The sequence below is a fragment of the Triticum aestivum genome, chromosome 2B (assembly GCF_018294505.1).
Source record: "Triticum aestivum cultivar Chinese Spring chromosome 2B, IWGSC CS RefSeq v2.1, whole genome shotgun sequence".
Classification (NCBI taxonomy): domain Eukaryota; kingdom Viridiplantae; phylum Streptophyta; class Magnoliopsida; order Poales; family Poaceae; genus Triticum; species Triticum aestivum.
In genome coordinates this window covers 27115506-27133484 of record NC_057798.1, presented here as the reverse complement: position 1 = coordinate 27133484, position 17979 = coordinate 27115506, and the positions used below count along the sequence as shown (strand labels likewise).

Below are 17979 nucleotides of genomic sequence, written 5' to 3'. Positions count from 1 at the left end.
TGCTCTGTGGTATTTGTTGGTTCTCCTTTCACATGCACGCATCCAAGATTAAGCTCGTAGGTGCCTAGTAGTCGATAAGAACATCGTCTCTCACGCAAAGGATATGTTGAAAAATCTGAAATGAATTTGAAAAATCAAGGTGTCACTAGTCTTGAGTGAATTGATTAGTATGGTATCTGCAGGACTTGAGATAGTTGTAGTTGAAGAGCAAATGTAACGGAAAGTAATGGAACTAGGGAACAAGAGGCCACAAGTAAATAATAACTGACCCCGCAAAAAAAAGTAAATAATAACTGAAAGTGGGCGGTGTTTCCTTTAGTGGAGTGGAAGGGGTAGGCTTTCCACGGAGAGGTTCATCTTCATCTGTGTGTCTGCATGTACTTCTCTTCATCGGCGACGAGTGCCGTTTAAGTGTGCTGGTCCCGCGAGGTCTCAGCATGACAACTTCCTGACTGTCTATCATAATAAGTCTAGCCCAACTCTAGTGACATATGGACGATGACGGCGGCAATGCCTATAGTTCGCTTCAGTGTTTGTAGTCGTCGTTGGATGGTTCACGAACATGAATGTTTTGTTATTTCTGTGTTTTTTATACTGCCATGACATAATGAATTGATTGAAAGTTTCCCAAAAAAAAGCAGGGTTGGGTATATAGGCGGGAGGTGATAACATAAGATATAGTGATAGAGATGGTTATATTGAAGCACACGCTCGTGCTCCACATGGGCGAATAAAGGCCTCCACTCCACACAATATATACCCCTCACTCCAACCCACACAAGACGCACGATCGACCTCGAACTCACATTCTCCATAGAGGCCACTGTTCATCCGGCGATCAAAATGGAAGACGGCGGTGTGCAGATCATCTCCCGGCGCATGGTCAAGCCGGAGTATCAAAAGAGCTCACCACCGCCGGAGCCTGAGACCGTCCACCTGACGCCATGGGATCTCCGGCGGATCACCATGGGCTACAGCCAGAACGGCGTCCTCCTGCCCAAGCCTCCGGCCGGCATGCACGCCGTCGAACACCTCGCGTCGTCCTTCGCGCGCGCCTTGGGCCGCTTCCACCCCCTTGCCGGCCGCTTTGCCGTCGCGCCAGCGGGCAGCGCCGACAGCCTGACGATCTCGCTCCGCTGCGGCGACGAAGGCGCCGAGTTCGTCCACGCCGCGGCGCCCGGGGTCGCCGTGGCCGACATCTCCGGCCCGCTCCGCGTCATCCCGCGCGTCGTCTGGTCCTTCTTCCCTCTCAACGGGATGCTCAGCACGGACGCGGCCGCTGACCCCAGCCGGCCGCTCCTGGCCTCGCAGGTCACCGAGCTCGCCGACGGCGTCTTCGTCGGCATGTCGCTCAGCCACGCGGCCGCCGACTGGACGACGTTCTGGGACCTCTTCAACACGTGGTCGGAGATCAGCCGAAACAAGAGTGACATATCCACAGCGGCGCCGCCACTCGAGAGGTGGTTCCCCGACGGCTGCCCCGTGCCGATCCCTCTTCCCTTCACCAAGGTGCAGGACATGGCGACGCCTTTCGAGTACCCGCCGGTGCAGGAATGCTCGATCCATTTCTCCCCGGAGAGCATAAAGAAGCTGAAGGCGAAGGCGAACGCCGAGATGGCCGGCACGGCCACGGCCACGGCCCCCATCTCCTCGCTGCAGGCCGTGCTCGCGCACCTATGGCGAGCGGTGTGCCGCGCCCGGGTGCTGGGGCCGGACGTGGAGGCGAAGCTCACGCTCCCCGTGGGATGCCGGGCGCGGGTGAAGGGCATTCCGGAGTCTTACATGGGCAACGCCTTGACAAGTGGAGTAGCCAGGCACCCCGTCGGCGAGATCCTGGGCGAAGGCCGGCTGGGCCGGACGGCGTGGCTCGTGAACCGCGCCGTGGCGTCGGTCGACGAGGCGAGCGTGAGGGCCGAGCTCGCGGCTTGGCCTCGAAACCCCAGCTTCAGCCACGTGGGCGTGGATGGCCGCGATGGGGATCCTGCGGCGGTGATGATGAGCGGCTCGCCGCGGTTCGACGTGTATGGCAACGACTTTGGGTGGGGCAGGCCGGTGGGCGTCCGGACTGGGCCGGGGGACAAGGAGGACGGGCTGATCACGGTTTTCGAGGCCGGCGGAGAGGCCGGCGGCATGGAACTGGAGGTGTGCCTCCCTGCTGATGTGCTCGCCAGGCTCGTCGCCGACGAAGAGCTGATGAGCACGTCCGTCTAGGAGCTCAGCTGAGAGATGATGGCGCCGGAGCGGAGGTTTTGCCCTCGCCGACGGAGAGCCTGCTGGTTCCGGTGCTTTTATCTTGTTTAAAATGCCGTATCTTGTGTGCTGTAGTAAAACTAGTGATAATCCTGATGCCCAGCGTCAAGTTTGTTGCTGTAATAAAGTAATAAAATTATCTGGATACGAATGCCTCTGCCAGAGCTCACTTTGGGATGGAATGGCTACACGTCAGTCGTTCGATTTTCAAATTTGGCCAAGTCGATTGATTCTGTCCGTTGGATGCAGATCAAACAGTGGACAGCCTTCTTCTTCCACCAGCTTCTTCTTCTTCTTCCCAGGCTGCCACACAGGCTACCGGCCGATCCGCCTGCGGCCATCACTCGCAGCCGGCAGCGCTCACGCTTAGCCTCGCCGGTCTTGCCGCTGGCCCAGGCCATCTAGCCCCGCGCGTGTCCGGTATTAACCCTAATGTAGATGATGGAGTAGCCCTCTGGCGAGCCTTTTCTTTCTCCTTCCTTTCCTCCGGCGAACTCTCAAAATCGACTGACCCCAATTTAAAATTCATTCGACCGTCATTTAGCTAATGTGGATATGTTAAGAGAAAAAAAAATCTGATCTGATGAAATCGTGTACAACAAATTACAGAATGGTAACATATCGGCAACTAACAACTATATATATATATATATATATACAGTGATAGGATCATGTGCTTTGCCGGATATATGCTGTAGTACAGATTACCCCTCGATCTGACCAGAAGGGGCATCTCTGATTTGAACGGCCGGACATGCCGGAGCACATGGCGCTTGTGCTCATCTGCTCCAGATCTGTGCTAGTAATTGCTTATTTTCTTCATGTGCTTTCTATACACATGTGCTCCAGATCTTTGCCGTTGTGCTGGGACACGCTCATGCTACTAATTTTCTTGTATGGTTTACTGAAGCACGCTCGTGCTCCACGAAGAATGGCTCACATGGCCTCCCTCAATATATACAGTACTCCAACCCGGCCACCCCAACCCACAGAACACAAACGATCGAGCTCAAACTCACATCCTCCATAGTGGCCACCGCTCATCCGGCGATCAAAAATAGAAGGCGGCGCTGTCCAGATCGTTTCCCGAAGAGCTCACGGCCGCCGGAGCCTGAGACCGTCCACCTGACCCCATGGGACCTGCAGCAGCTCCTCGTGGACTACGTCCAGAAGGGCGCCGAGTTCGTCCACGCCGTAGCGCCCGGGGTCACCGGCACGGTCTGCATCCCGCGTGTGGTCTGGTCCTTCTTCCCTCTCAACGGAATGGCCAGCACACCTGCAGCTCCATGCCCTTAGTGGACCAGACACGTGCCTCGCGCCGGATGTGCTCGCCAGGCTCGCCGTCGGTCTAGGAGGGCAGAGGTGATGGCGGCGGACTTGGATCCTGATGGCGAGGCCTCACTCCTGAATCCTGATGGCCTCGCCGTTGGAGGGAGCGTGGCGGTGGAGGTGCCCCGTCGCCGTCGGCTTGCACTTTTGAGTGTGTCATGTCTCCGGTTTGCATGTATCCAGTCAGTCGGTCAGTCAGTCAGTCAGTCAGTCGTGTCTGCAAGTTTCAATCGGTTTGTTGCTGTACTTCTGCTCTTCCATTTCAACGTTTGCTAGTATTGTTATTTCGACGTTCAATCTTGGCCGGAGCATGTGCATGCAATCGGAATGTCCTAGAGCTCATACCATGTGGCAGGTGCTACTCCAAGACGGTATGGGCTAACCTATAAATTCACTTCTCCCCTAAACTTGTGCGCCTGCACTTTCTGCATACAGGCCGGCCATCACACGTTTTATCTCTGGCACACTGCCCAAAATGTTCCATCCTTTGAGAGAAGTGGATTCTTTCTAAAAAAGTTTCAAAAGATGTGCTAATGATAAGCAAGAAGATTACGAAGCACAACATGAAGGGAAAAAAACTTCCTCCGGCCCTTTTTACTCTCCATATACATTTGACTTCGAACAAATCTTCTATGTGGAGTAAAAAAGACAAGAGGGAGTAATATTCTAGTACTGCATAAGACTTATATAGGAATCAAAATAGTCTTTTATTTTCTTTAAAAAATTGATTTTATTGAATTATTAAAACCCTTTCAATTCGAATAAGAGTTGAGGAAGAATTGCAATGAGAGAGAGAGAGAGAGAGAGAGGGAGCATATCTGGCCTGGATGGGGCGCAGGCGGGCTGCTTGTGAGTGTCGGGGCTAGTCGCTCCCTTTCTCGCTGGTGGTCATATCCGATCAGATTGGGGAACTTCTTCGTTGGGTGTTTGATCTGGGAGGATTTCTACTTCAAATATGACTATGATAGCACCAGCTGAACTAGCAAGGTTGCGGGATGTAGCCGGAAGACTCCACTGTGGGTTTTGGCGGCTTTCGCTTCAGTCAATTTGCCGGCGACGGTGCGACGCACAGGGTTGGTGGTGTAGCGGTGTGGTGGAATTTCTAGCCTAACACGCCTGTCATTGCTAGGATCACAGAAAAGTGGTGGAGACAACACATGATTGATTTACAGTTCCCTTTTTGTCACTTTCTTGAAGGTTAACATCGACATAACAATCCCAACTGTTAGCTATCCTGTTGACATCCTAATATTTCCAATACGACGAAATCAACCCAAATCCATTGCATAGGTCCGTAACAGCTCCACATCACCATCAGTCCAAACCGCTGTAGACTCTAAACTGAATATTTTTGAAGGCGTCGGCGGCAGTACCCTTGCTGCTTAACCGCTTCTATGACTCTAGTACACATTAGGAAACTCAGGGTACACATTACGCAATTACAATGTAATGCGAGAGAGAGAGAGAGGGAATGTCTCTCCAGTCTTAATTAGCAATATAATGCTACAAGCGTCATATGAGTATATATATATCGATTAGACATTGAGGGTTTTACTCTTCTTTTTCTAAAATAAAGCTCTCTTGCAACCTATCATCAACAGCTAATGCATAATAATTAGCATAGCAAACTGCCACACTTAGCATTTCTGAAATTTTGATTTTGCCACGAAATGGCAATTGTGATAATTGTCAAAAAGCTAATAGTGGCAAAAGAGAAATATCAGAATCTAGAGTGGCATATGAAAAATTGGCAAAAGCTAAAGTGGGAAAAACAAAAAATTTCCCTTTTCTAGAGTTAACAGCTTACATTAACTGTAAGTTTTACTATTTTTGGAGAGACAAAGGAAAGGTGCTGAGGTTAGGTGTGGACATGGAAAGACCAACAGAAAGGGAAGTCTGATGAAGCTCGCAACTTTGGCGTCCGGCGGCGGCGAGACCAAGCCGCACGTCCTCCTGCTCCGTCCGGTGGACGCGCCCTTCGCCGCCGCTCTGCGCGACCGCTTCCACGTCCTTGACCTGTACGCGCCGGGGCAGGCGCTCCCGGCCCTGGCCTTCGTCGCCGCGGCCGCCGCCGTGCCAGAGCCCCCGCGCGCCATGGTCATCTGGGGAGGCGTGCGCGTGGACGCCTCGTTCCTCGACGCCGCCCCCTCCCTCCGCTGCGTCGTCAGCACGGCCGCGGGGCTCGACCACATCGACCTGGCCGAGTGCGCGCGCCGCGGCGTCGCCGTCGCCAACTCCGGGGAGGTCTACTCCGCCGACGTGGCCGACTACGCCGTCGGCCTGCTTCTCGACGTGCTCCGGCGCGTGTCGGCGTCCGAGCGCTACGTCCGGCGCGGGTCCTGGCCGGCGCAGGGGGACTATCCTCTCGGATCTAAGGTCCGGTTCCTGCCTCCTGTTTGGCTTTCTGTAAACTGACATTATTATGTTTCTGATTCTCGAAGCTTGAGAGAAATTCAGAGCAGTTGCTTGGAGAGATTGAAACAAGAATTATTTTGAGTCGGAGCAGACCGTTCACAAACTGAATTAGGGGTTCACAGACTCTCAGACCCAGTTCAATTTTGTCAATTTCTGAAGGTTAACATGATGAGTACGTATCACAAACCCAACAGCTAGCTATCCTCTTAGACATCCTAATGTTTCCAATACCAAGCAACCCAAATCCATTGTGTCGTGCAGTCACACAGAGGGAAGTTAATTTTGTGAGTGAGCAGCTTCTATCCAAATTTATTTATGGCAAATGCACTTGTTACAGACGCTGAAGTGAATTATTTGAGAAGGCATTTGCAGCGGCATCTTTGCTGTTTAACCGCTTCTATGATTCTAGTACCGATTAAGAAACTCAGGTTGGAAATCGATGGAGATTACCTGCAGATAGAGGGAGCGGGTCAGGGGAGAGGGAATGTCTGTCCGGGTTCAGTTAGCAATTTAATGCTGCAAGCTTCATGAGGGTAATATCGATTAGTGTATAGATTACACATACTCCTTGTGAGATATGAACCAAAGGTATGAACCGAAGATATGACTTACACAAGCATGGAATTAACCAGCGCATTCATCCTGGGATGAACCGAAGGTTGTATTCTTCTGTATGTCCTCTGCTTCATCGTCAGAGGTTTAGTTGGTCTCTTTTTTTGTGTGTTGTCTAAGACCTATTGGCGTGCTACACTGCTCTACTGCTACTTCCTCAGAAAGCCATGTATTGCGCACTTTTTTTGTGCTCTCTTCATTCAGTAATTGGCACCATGTATGTCTATGGTGCAAAGACATGTTTTTTTTTCTTATTCCTTTGGCACTAAAAACTAATACAATGTTGTTGGTGTTATTTTAATGGTCTCAGCTTGGTGGTAAGCGTGTTGGCATCATCGGCTTGGGGAACATCGGCTCACGGGTTGCAAAGAGGCTTGAAGCTTTCGGCTGCGTCATCCACTACAACTCGAGAAAACCTAAGGATTCAGTCTCTTACAAATACTTCCCAAATGTCCATGATCTTGCTGCTGAATCTAACGTGCTCGTTGTCGCGTGCGCACTGAACAAGGCGACACTGCACATCGTGAACAAGGATGTGCTGGAGGCCCTAGGAAAGGACGGTGTGGTCGTCAACATCGGCCGAGGAGCAAACACCGACGAGGCAGAACTGGTCATTGCACTCAGGGAGGGGAAGATAGCAGGCGCAGGCCTTGACGTCTTCGAGCACGAGCCAAAGGTGCCGGCGGAGCTGTTCACCATGGAGAATGTGGTTCTGTCGCGCCACGTGGCGGTGTTGACGGAGGAGTCTAGGTCGGACCTGTGTCTGCACACCATTGGCAACCTTGAAGCCTTCTTCTCCGGTCAGCCATTGCTCACTCCGGTGCATGCTGATTCTCTAGCGCAGTGAGCGCAAGTTAGCAAAAGTGCACCACAACTTTTGTTGATTGCGGAGTATGTGCAGATGTGTGACACGGTGCCTGCTGCTCTATTTACACGGACACGCATTGCAGGAGCTGATACCAGTGAGGTCTCTGCTCACCATGAGAAAAGAGATACAGAAAATAGATGAACATGCAAGGCAAACCACTGCAGAAATCAGAAATAGTGCCGCCAAAAGTAGTGGAGTTGCTTCTTCTAGTACTACTCTCTGTTTAGCCTTCTGTTGCCATTGTACAATTTTTTTCACATGAACATTCAGAACACAAGAAGCAAATTTGTGCAGCATTCCTCTGGTTGGTAAAGTCATGAGCATATTATTTCTGCAGATTGCACTTCATTCAGGCCGATTGATCACAAGAGCACAAGAGTGGATGATCGCAGACCAATTTTATCCAATCAACCAATGGTGCTCTTGTTTCAGAGCTGCGCGGGGCTGAGCAAAGGCTCCCCTGCGAAGAAGGCTTCGAGGTTTGCGGCGACAAACCTTGGACGTTGATAGGCTCTCAAAGTGCGATTGCTTGACAAAAAGGTGGAGTATATCTTATTATTTCCATCCCAATAAATATCTCACTGTTTTAGCCTATTTGATGATTGTTCTTCAAATGTGGAAATGAAATGCCACCACGGGTGTTTTCACGAAGGCCGTTGTCATACGACTAGGCCCACACAGAGAACGTCCAACGCATCAACCACTGCCTGTGGCCATCAAATTAAATGTGAATAACCCGTCATCCTCTCTTTGAAATAAGTGGCGCCTCCGCTTCTGCGAGTCCTCTCTTTGAAATAAGGGGCGCTTCCGCTTCTGCGAGTGCTTCGAACAATTTTATCTTGTCCATATTACCGTATCTATAGAGTCAATAATTTCTTGGGAATTACTAAACTCATTCACTCCGTGCCGTTACTCAACGGTTTTCTTGTTGAGGTCTATCCCGTAGGGGTAGTCAAATTGGATCAATGCTTGATTCTTAGGTTTCATCAGAAACGTAATTGGTTACTTTCAATCATGTAGATCAACAGTTCATATATACCACAACGATCTCAACAATAAACAGGGTGTATGTAGCACAGAGGAAAGAAACGCGCCTACTCTTCTAGTACTTACAAACCTCATACAACAGAATAGAGTCCAAACTTGGGTGTAGCAGCAACAGTAGTAGATTATTTCATGACGACGATAAATGGAGAATGAATGATCATGCGCTGGCCTAGGCAGTGATGGGGACGCTATGGAGGACGACCGTCTCCACGGTGAGACCGGGGCCGAAGCCGAAGAGAACGCCCCAGTCCATTCCCTCGCCCGTTGTGGTGTGGCCATCCTCGGCAGAGCGTTTGCGCATCTCGTCCATGATGAAGAGCACGCAGGCGCTGGACATGTTGCCATATTCGGAGAGGACATGCCTGGTGGCGCGCATCCGTTCCTTGTTCAGGTTTACCTTCGCCTCCACCATGTCAAGGATTGCCGGCCCGCCGGGGTGCGCCATCCAGAAGACGGAGTTCCAGTCATCGATGCCAATTGGCTTGAAGGCGTCCTCTAGGGCGCGCTCGATGTTCTTGGAGATGAGCCCGGGCACATCCTTGAGGAGGTGGAAGGTGAGGCCAACCTCCCGGAGGTGTCCGTCGATGGCGCCCTCCGAGTCCGGTAGAATCGTCTGGCTCGCAGACACCAGCTGGAATAGGGGGCGCTCGACGGACTCATCGGGGTCCGCACCGACGATCACGGCGGCTGCACCGTCGCCGAAGAGCGCCTGACCCACCAGCGAGTCGAGGTGGGACTCGTGCGGGCCGCGGAAGGTGACCGCGGTGATCTCGGAGCAGACCACCAGCACGCGCGCGCCGCGGTTGTTCTCGGCGAGGTCCTTGGCAAGGCGAAGCACGGTGCCGCCGGCGAAGCAGCCCTGCTGGTACATCATGAGGCGCTTCACGGAGGGGCGCAGGCCGAGCATCTTGGTGAGCTGGTAGTCGGCGCCCGGCATGTCGACGCCGGAGGTGGTGCAGAAGACAAGGTGGGTGATCTTGGAGCGCGGCTGGCCCCACTCCTTGATGGCCTTCTGCGCCGCCGCCTTCCCGAGCTTGGGGACCTCCACGACGACGATGTCCTGGCGCGCGTCCAGGGAGGGCGCCATGTAGGCGCACATGTTGGGGTTGTCCTGCAGGATCTCCTCCGTCAGGTGCATGTACCTCTTCCTGATCTGGGACTTGTCACCTGAACATGAAATGAAGCATAGTTTGTTCGTTAGGTCGCGTGTCCATCGTCCGAGAGAAGTCATAAAAGAGACGGCAAAGAAGAATGGAATGGAATGGAATTGATTGAGCTTACACATCCTCTTGAACTTGTCCTTGAGGTCGGCCATGTGGTCGCTCTTGGTGATCTTGAAGTAGTAGTCCGGGTAGTCGGCCTGGTAGACGCAGTTTGCCGGCGTCGCCGTGCCGATGGCCAGCACCGTGGCCGGCCCCTCCGCCCGCTGCGCCTTCCTCACCTCCTCCACCGTCATCGTCGCCGCCATTGATCTACACGTACGTTACAAGCGGCTGATCGACTAGCTAGCTCAACAGTGGCCGGCTGGAGGCGGAGATGAGTGTGACAGATACTGGTGCGGTGTGGTGATACGGGTGTGGGGAAAGGGATATATACTCCTAGGCGGGAAGGGTTGGTAGGGGAAATGCGGAGAAGTGATTTGGTCAGCTGGACGGGAAGATGGAGGGCCACGAATGCCGGGGCAGGAGATGCATGGATGGCGCGTGTGCCACGTACGTCTACCGTCCGGTCGAGTGGGGGTTAGTTGGGTCGCTTGGCTTTGCGCCTCCCCGGTTGCACGCACTCGTGTGCTATCATCTGCCCAGACAGTTGCACGCACTCGTGCTTGATTCCCTCAGCTACTACCACAGCTATAGTAGGACTCGTGTGGCCGTCCGCATCACCAGCAGAACGACAATTGTATCTCCTGAAGGCCCGAGAATTGTATCTCCAGAACGATAATTATTATTTTTTTATTTTTATTTTTATGGGTGCCCGAATATTGATAGAATTCGAAATATTGATAAGGTATTATCAATAATATGGGTGGGGTAGACCCATACCCATAAATAAATAATAATAATAATAATAATAATAATAATAATAATAACAATAACAATAACAATAATAATAATAATAATAATAATAATAATAATAATAATAATAATAATAATGGTAGCAAGAATAATTATGCAACAAGCAGCCATGCAACATCCGTATCGGGAAAGATCAAGGAGTTAATTGAAGACAAGACCCTTCATCCAAGTTGCATGAAGACAATATTCAGCCATGCATGGATGACCCATATCAGGGTGCATGCAAGGCGTGGAAGTATAAATCATGGCAAGAGTTGCAATGAAGACAAGAGCTTCAGTCTGGACAAAATCATCTGTCAAGACAAAGATTCCAGTCAAGACAAAAGTTCCAGTCAAGACAAAATTCGCGGTCAAGACAAATATTCCAGTCTGGACAAAATTCTCAGTCTGGACAAAGTTCTCAGTCTAGACAAAAATATCAGTCTAGCATCGGAGTCACGCAAGGCTTGATGTCGCAAACACCGAGGCACTTCAACGGTGCATAAGGCGTGTCAAGCTACGAGATACCCCGGCTTCCAGCTATGACGCAGAAGAATAAAAGAGGGGAGCATCCAGCATCCCTCGCGCACTATAAAAGGAGGAGGACTGAGCGCTGACACTGAAAGTGCTAGTTATCGACTAGAGGGGGGGGGGGTGAATAGGCGATTTTTATCAAAGTCTTCAAAACGTGGAAGTTTCGAAGACAAACAATAGAAATGACCTAATTGATATGCAGCGGAAGATAAACTACAACGAGCAAGCCATAGTCAAGTATGCAATAATGTGAACGTACAAAGACTAATAGCAGCAAGGTAGTAAGGATCAGGATGGAAGATAGTACGAAGCCAATCAACGATAGTAGTCAAGCAATGAAGTCAAACAGATAAGACAAATAAGCAATGACTTCACGAAGACAAACTCAAAGTAAAGGAGGGAAGAGATAGAACCAGTCACTTGTTGAAGACACAGGATTTGTTGGACCAGTTCCAGTTGCTGTGACAACTGTACGTCTGGTTAGGGAGGCTGAGATTCAACTCAGAAGACCGCGTCTTCACCTTATTCCCCTTGAGCTAAGGACACACAGTCCTCGCCCAATCACTCTGGTAAGTCTTCAAGGTAGACTTCCGAACCTTCACAGACTTCGTTCACCGGCAATCCACAATGACTCTTGGATGCTCAGAACGCGACGCCTAACCGGCTGGAGGATACACAGTCCTCAAGTGTAATAAGTCTTCAGGTCACACAGACAGAAAGACTTCAGTGATGCCTAACACTCTTTGGCTCTGGGTGTTTGGGCTTTGTCCTCGCAAGGATTTCTCTCTCAAAGGCTTCGAGGTGGGTTGCTCTCAAAACGACAAAAGCCGTAAACTAACTCTGAGCAGCCACCAATTTATGGTGTAGGGGGTGGGCTATTTATAGCCACAAGGCAACCCGACCTGATATGTCCGAAATGACCCTGGGTCACTAAGGAACTGACACGTGTTCCAACGGTCAGATTTCAAACACACACGGCAACTTTACTTGGGCTACAAGCAAAGCTGACTCATCCAGCTCTGGATAAGATTTGCTCTCATTGTCTTCGCTCGAAGACATAGGATTTGGGTTGAGCATCACTTCAGTCACTCTGACTTTGTTCACTTGGACCCCACTTAACAGTACGGTGGTTCCTATGACTCAACAAAGAAGAAAAGGAAACAACGAAACAACTCAGTCTTCGCGCTCCATAGTCTTCACTCAATGTCTTCTCATGTCATAGTCTTCAGTGTGAATATCTTCACACACCACCATTGTCTTCAATGTCTTCATACATTTTTAGGGGTCATCTCCGGTAGGTAAACCGAATCAATGAGGGACACTACCTGCGTTATCCTGCAATTCTCACAAACGCATTAGTCCCTCAACCAACTTTGTCGTCAATACTCCAAAACCAACTAGGGGTGGCACTAGATGCACTTACAATCTCCCCCTTTTTGGTGATTGATGACAAACTGGTTGAAGTTTTCAACGGGAAAGAAGTATGTGAAATTGTAAAGGATAGGGTATTGTCTTCATAAGTGGCAAGGGCTCCCCCTGAAGATGTGCATATAAATAATTTGCTTTTGGAATGCAAATGCACATGGCAGGTTGTACTTGTGGAGATCCTCTTCAACTTATGAAGATAATTCATCATGCATGAAATGATATAACTAAGAGAATGACATGCATAATGAAAATGGACGTCTGCAGAATGATCTAAGTGCGGAAGTTATCATCGCACATGAAAGAGCAAATAAGTACCAGACGACCATCGAGTTTAAGTGTTACAACTCAAAGAACGAAATGTATCAAAAGCAAGAGTTGTAAACACTAGGCAAAAATATAAAGCAACTGCCCATATGAACCCGCTTGAAGACTATCAAACTCATACGCTTCTCCCCCTTTTGTCAGTAATGACCAAAAAGGTTTGAAGACATAGAGCATCTACTCGTCCTCAGGAGGAGTAGTTGAAGCAGCAGGGTTGTCGTTGTCGTTTGGCGGTGCAGCGAACTTGGTGCAGTGTTGATGCGTGCAGAAGTAGGGGGTGGTGACGTAGCATCGTCTTCATCATCGATCACATTGGCATTTACAGTTGCCGCGGAGGAAGAATAGTCAGAGTCTTCAAGAGATGGAGTTCTTTGTAGGACAGCATTCCGTGGAGGAGTGGAGTCAAACTTGAATCTTTCAGTGAAGCCATCATCTTGAAGATCTGCTTCAGCACTGAGCAGGGTCAAACTCTTCCATGATCGTCGACAAGTTTCGTGAGTGACAAATGCATTCTTGGTGGCAAGGTTTCGAATGCGATTTACATCCACCAAGAGGCTTTGCATCTGATGCTTGAGCCAAAAATGATGCTTATCTTGTTTCTGATGCAGGGCCACAAGAAGTTCTCGATCATTTAGGACCCGTGAGCGCTTCCGAGGCCTTTGAGCAATTGTGCTCTCAGTAGCTTCAGTTGGCGCACGATGAGGTAGACGAGTGTTTCCAGCCATCGGATAGACACGCGTGACAGCTTGGACTCCTTCCATAGGCTGAGTGAAGCTTTGATGTTCAGCATTTTGAAGACAAAGAGGCTTCTTGGCAGGTTCAGGGTATATGGCTTCAACTGACATATCAACCTCTGGTAGGAAGATCACATGATTGCGAGCAGAGGGTTGATAGTTGACAGCAGAATGTTGCTTAATGAGGCGCATGACCCATGGAGCATAGAATTTCAGGCCAAAAAGGTCAGATCCAGATGCAGCCAGTTGCCTGATGAAGAAATCTTGCGCATTGAAGCTGATGCCATTGAGGATGTAAAAGACCAATGTCTTCATGGCTCCTTCAAGTTTTGCAGCTGATGAATGTCCTTTGATAGGCCATAGAGTCCGCCTGATGATGTGATATATGGTGCGCGGCAGATACTCAAGGTCATCAACAAAGAACTCCTTTGGGTATTCAGCGTCATGAGGCAATGGCTTCATCATGCTCAACATCTGGCTCATGTTGGGTTCAGGCTTATGGAAGATGCTCTCCAGTGCATTGCGGTGGTTTTGACAACCAGGTTCATATAGCTCTCCGGGAGTGGATAGGCCTGTAAGCTCAATGATGTCAAGAGCTTTGGCTTCATGATGAACATTTCCTGTCATCCACTCGAGAACCCATGTCTTTGTATCTCTGTTATAACCGCGAATGTGGAGCGTAGCATAGAATTGAAGCAATAGTTCTTCATTCCAATGTTCTTTGTCTGTCACAAAGCTGAGCAGACCAGCATCACGAAAGCAGTCAAGTGCTTCTTCTAAGCATGGCAGTCCAGCAATGGCTTCAGTGTCGAGGCGCATATGAGGGAAAATGCGCCCTTGATCATACAGAACACAGGAGTAATAGCTTCGCTGCTGATGACTCCAGAAACGATCTGATGATATTCTTGGCTTTGTGTAGGGGTTCTTTGAGCTGTCAAAGAATGTGTTGTGGCTTTTGAAGCCATTTGCATTGAAGGACCCGACAGATGTGGCAGTACCTGGAAACCTTGGCAGTCTTGGCTTTGGCTTCTGGACCTGAGGCCTATGCTCAATGTGATAATCAAACTGAGGACCAGAGACAGTAGGCGGAGGGACCAGAACGGGCCATCTTACTGTGATTAGCTCGCCATGGTTGTATGCTTGCTCAATTGTATAGGGCCTTGGTGGCGGAACAGGAGCAGTGGCAGCAACAGTGGCTTCGGGCTGCACAACAGAAGCTTCAGGAGCATTTTCAGCATTGACTTCTGGTATGGTGCTTGGGACAGGCTCCACATTAGCTTCAGCCATGACTATGTCATCAGCTTCATTGGTGTTGGTGGTGGCAGCCTCAAGGTTTTCAACCTCCACTTGATGAGCTGGAGGGTCAGGCACAGACACGTTCACATCATGAACACTTCTTCAGGAATGGGGGGAGTAGGGACACGTTCTTCTTGAAGTTCGTCATCGGCTGATGCAGCCGGATTGTCTTCAGCAGCTGGGGCTTCAGACACGGAGACATTCACAGTTGGAGTGGCTTCTGAAAACACTTGACGTGCAACAGGTTGATGGTGCACTTCTCCTTCTGGAACGCTCGGAAGAGGGACTTGAGGCCTTGGTCCTTTGCGAAGCCTTTGTAATACAGGCGACGCCTTTGGAGATGGAGTAGGCAGGTCCTCATCCTCTTCAACTTGCACGGATGGTGTGACTTGTTGTTGTTGGGGAGTACTGGGGGAGTCTTGTTGTTGCGGGCGATCAGCCCATGAAGCATCCTGAGCAATTGGCATCAGAGGACGACCAATGCTGATGATTTCTCTGTTCGTAAGAACAGGCGATGATACCACATTGTATTCAATTTGAGGAAGAACTTCATCATCTTCAACATTGTCATGGTGACCAATGTCTTCAGCAGTGATGGGATCAACTGCTGGAATCTCTTCAGCTTCAGGAGCCTCTGTGGAAGCAGGCTCATGAATAGTCATTTGAAGTTCTTGGGTTGCAGATGCAGGACGAACCACTGAGATGGGTTCAACAACAAGGGGCTCTGTGGGAGCAACCCAATTTTTCTTGGTCTTGCGCTTCTTCTTGGAGGGAGCAGCATCAGAGGCTTCTGAGGTTTTCCGTTTTCTGGCTTCAGCCTCTGCAGCCCTCGTCTTCTTCTGTTCTGAAGCGGTTGACGTGACTTTTGGCTTCGAGCCAGTCATGCTGCTTGGGAAGACAATGCGAGGTTCATCTTGCCTTGAAGGTGCAGATTGGACAGTCGATTTCTTCTTCTTTGCAGCCATCCTGGGGGTCGATGCCAGGACGACCAAGAGCCTTGCACTTCCCAGCCTCATTGTAGGCAAGCACACACTTGTCAGCCAGATTTTTCATGCGCTCTCTGGAGCCTCGAGCTTCTTCACGCTTCTTGTGAAAGGCTTCTTTGAGCTCGTGCAGCATGATCTTGAAGTTCTTGACATCTTGCACGTTGAGCGTGGCCACATGCTTCTTGAACTGAGCCTTTTCATAGTCACTCTTGTGCTTCAGTTCGACGATGCACTGAGCAATAGGTAGCTCAGAAGCAATGGCGCCATTGAAGGCGACGTTGAGGCCAATTGGAAGTTGCAAGTCATCAAAGCTGAGATTTGGTGTGTCAAACCACTCATCAATGAAGTTATGGATGATTGCCACGTCAAAAAGAGGCAAGTTGTTGAAGATCTCAGCTTCTTCCTTGCTCTTGATCAGTTGCTCAAGAGCATCATCTGCAAGATCGTCATCGCTGGACAGATCAATGTGCTCTTCACGCAGAATAGCAGCAGGAGTCAATGTCTGATCAGTACTCTTGATGATTTTGTTTTTCTTCTCCGTCTTCTTGGAGATGCGTGAAAGATCTTCAGACTGCACACTGTCTTCAGGAGGTGCAGTGGCCAGTGGCTTCACACGAGAAGCTTTTGGAGGTGCAGCTGATGTTGAAGCCTTAATTTTCTTTGGCTTCTGCGGCCTTGGAGGAGGAGCTGGGGCTTCATCAGAATCAGCATCATTATCAGAATGATCGACTTTGGCACCTTGCACCAAGATGTAAGAGATGAGGCCATCAAAGTTTGAAAAGGGGCCAATTCTATTTTCTTCCGCTTCACGTGTGCCATCAGCACGGGGAGCAGAGGGACCAGGATTGAAGTCTAATCCCCATGACTTCTTGTTTTCCTTTGCCGATGCCTTTGCATACTGGAAGTTGCGCTTGAAGAGATTATCGTCACGACACCAGAGCAATGATGATGGGTCGGCATTTCAGGCTGTGGTCCACGGACCATACAAGGATAGAATTCTTGTGCAATGGCTTCAGCTTTGTTCTTGGGGGAAGGCCTCGATAGAGAATATCACCCCAAGGACTCTTGATAGCATTCTTCTCAGCGTACTCCTGGGTCACGAATTTGTACTTGAACCATTGTTTAGCCCAATAGCGTCGAATCCATTGGATTCGTGTCTTGCGCTGATTATAATCCTCTTCAGGATCTGTTTTGTAGATTTCTGCAAGATCATCAGGCAGATCCTTTGATGTTCCCCCTCGACGCTGTCTGCCACCCTTCCTTACAGATTTCTCCGTAGCCATGAACTTCAAACTGAATGGTTTCAATATGTTCAAAGGCTTCAAAGGCTTTCGCTTGCTGGTCAGACAGGAACTGGCTTCGGGAGATTCAATGTGTTGCTGTAAGAATTCTGCAAACGAATGCAGACTATGAGAACCTAGGGATTCTCCCACGGACATGTACCTGTGACAGCATTAGAGATGCGAGGGAAGGGGAAGAGGTCATATGCATTCTCAGAAGATTTTGAAGATAAATCAGTTTGAAGACATTGACCTCATGTTGCGAAGACATTCACTTATATGTTGAGAGTCGGTTCCAGATTTGTACGAATCCGTGAATAAGTACAAGTGAGGAATCTAACTAGATATGAAGCTTAAGTGAATATACTAGGCAGTATGAGATGCAGACAGAGTAGATCTAATTTTGTATAGACAGAAACCAATTTTGGTAAATTGGATGAATCATTGAGGATCAAAAAGATGGTAAAAATAGAGTTATATTTACCACACGATGAACTGCTAGATGGGATGAATAGGAGACCGAGCAGTTCAATCCACCGTGCCCTAACTTGGCGACGGAGGACACCTACGGCGGCGGCGGAGAGGACGATGCCCGCGGCCGGCGTGAGGACGGCGTCGGAGAAGTCGCGGCAGCTAAGCGCTTCGTCGCCGGCGTCGTCGAGAGCTAGCGGTGGCGCTAGGGTTTTGACGAGGTGGAGAGGTGGAAGAAGGTTTTCTTGACCGCAGGGGGCACGTATTTATAAGAAGGTGTGCGGCACAGCGCAATTACGCAGGTGCCCCTGCCTGTTCACATCTGAGGGACACGTGGCAAGCATGCAACATACT

General features: G+C 49.9%; 3 protein-coding genes across 3 annotated transcripts; 2 read left to right on the top strand and 1 right to left on the bottom strand.

The window, feature by feature from the left end:
• Positions 1 to 542: 542 nt before the first annotated feature.
• LOC123040105 (uncharacterized acetyltransferase At3g50280-like) lies at positions 543 to 2397 on the top strand. Its single transcript, XM_044463038.1, has one exon. It carries the CDS (start codon positions 844 to 846, stop codon positions 2209 to 2211), a length of 1368 nt encoding a protein of 455 aa, XP_044318973.1. The 5' UTR covers positions 543 to 843; the 3' UTR covers positions 2212 to 2397.
• A 3040-nt stretch (positions 2398 to 5437) lies between these two features.
• LOC123043236 (glyoxylate/hydroxypyruvate reductase HPR3) lies at positions 5438 to 7810 on the top strand. Its single transcript, XM_044465619.1, has 2 exons — positions 5438 to 5955; positions 6917 to 7810. The coding sequence occupies exons 1-2, from the start codon at positions 5479 to 5481 to the stop codon at positions 7451 to 7453; spliced, it is 1014 nt and encodes a 337-aa protein (XP_044321554.1). The 5' UTR covers positions 5438 to 5478; the 3' UTR covers positions 7454 to 7810.
• Positions 7811 to 8480: 670 nt separating this feature from the next.
• LOC123040104 (chalcone synthase 2) lies at positions 8481 to 10110 on the bottom strand. The gene is made up of 2 exons (XM_044463037.1): positions 9803 to 10110; positions 8481 to 9688 (listed from the first exon to the last, which is right to left on the bottom strand). The coding sequence occupies exons 1-2, from the start codon at positions 9987 to 9989 to the stop codon at positions 8691 to 8693; spliced, it is 1185 nt and encodes a 394-aa protein (XP_044318972.1). The 5' UTR covers positions 9990 to 10110; the 3' UTR covers positions 8481 to 8690.
• Between the last annotated feature and the right edge of the window lie 7869 nt (positions 10111 to 17979).

Coding starts and splice junctions, on each gene's coding strand:
- LOC123043236 (XM_044465619.1), top strand. CDS start 5,479: ATGAAGCTCGCAACTTTGGCGTCCGGCGGCGGCGAGACCAAGCCGCAC. Junction 5,956..6,916: donor ACTATCCTCTCGGATCTAAG/GTCCGGTTCCTG, acceptor TAATGGTCTCAG/CTTGGTGGTAAGCGTGTTGG.
- LOC123040105 (XM_044463038.1), top strand. CDS start 844: ATGGAAGACGGCGGTGTGCAGATCATCTCCCGGCGCATGGTCAAGCCG.
- LOC123040104 (XM_044463037.1), bottom strand. CDS start 9,989: ATGGCGGCGACGATGACGGTGGAGGAGGTGAGGAAGGCGCAGCGGGCG. Junction 9,689..9,802: donor GGACAAGTTCAAGAGGATGT/GTAAGCTCAATC, acceptor TTTCATGTTCAG/GTGACAAGTCCCAGATCAGG.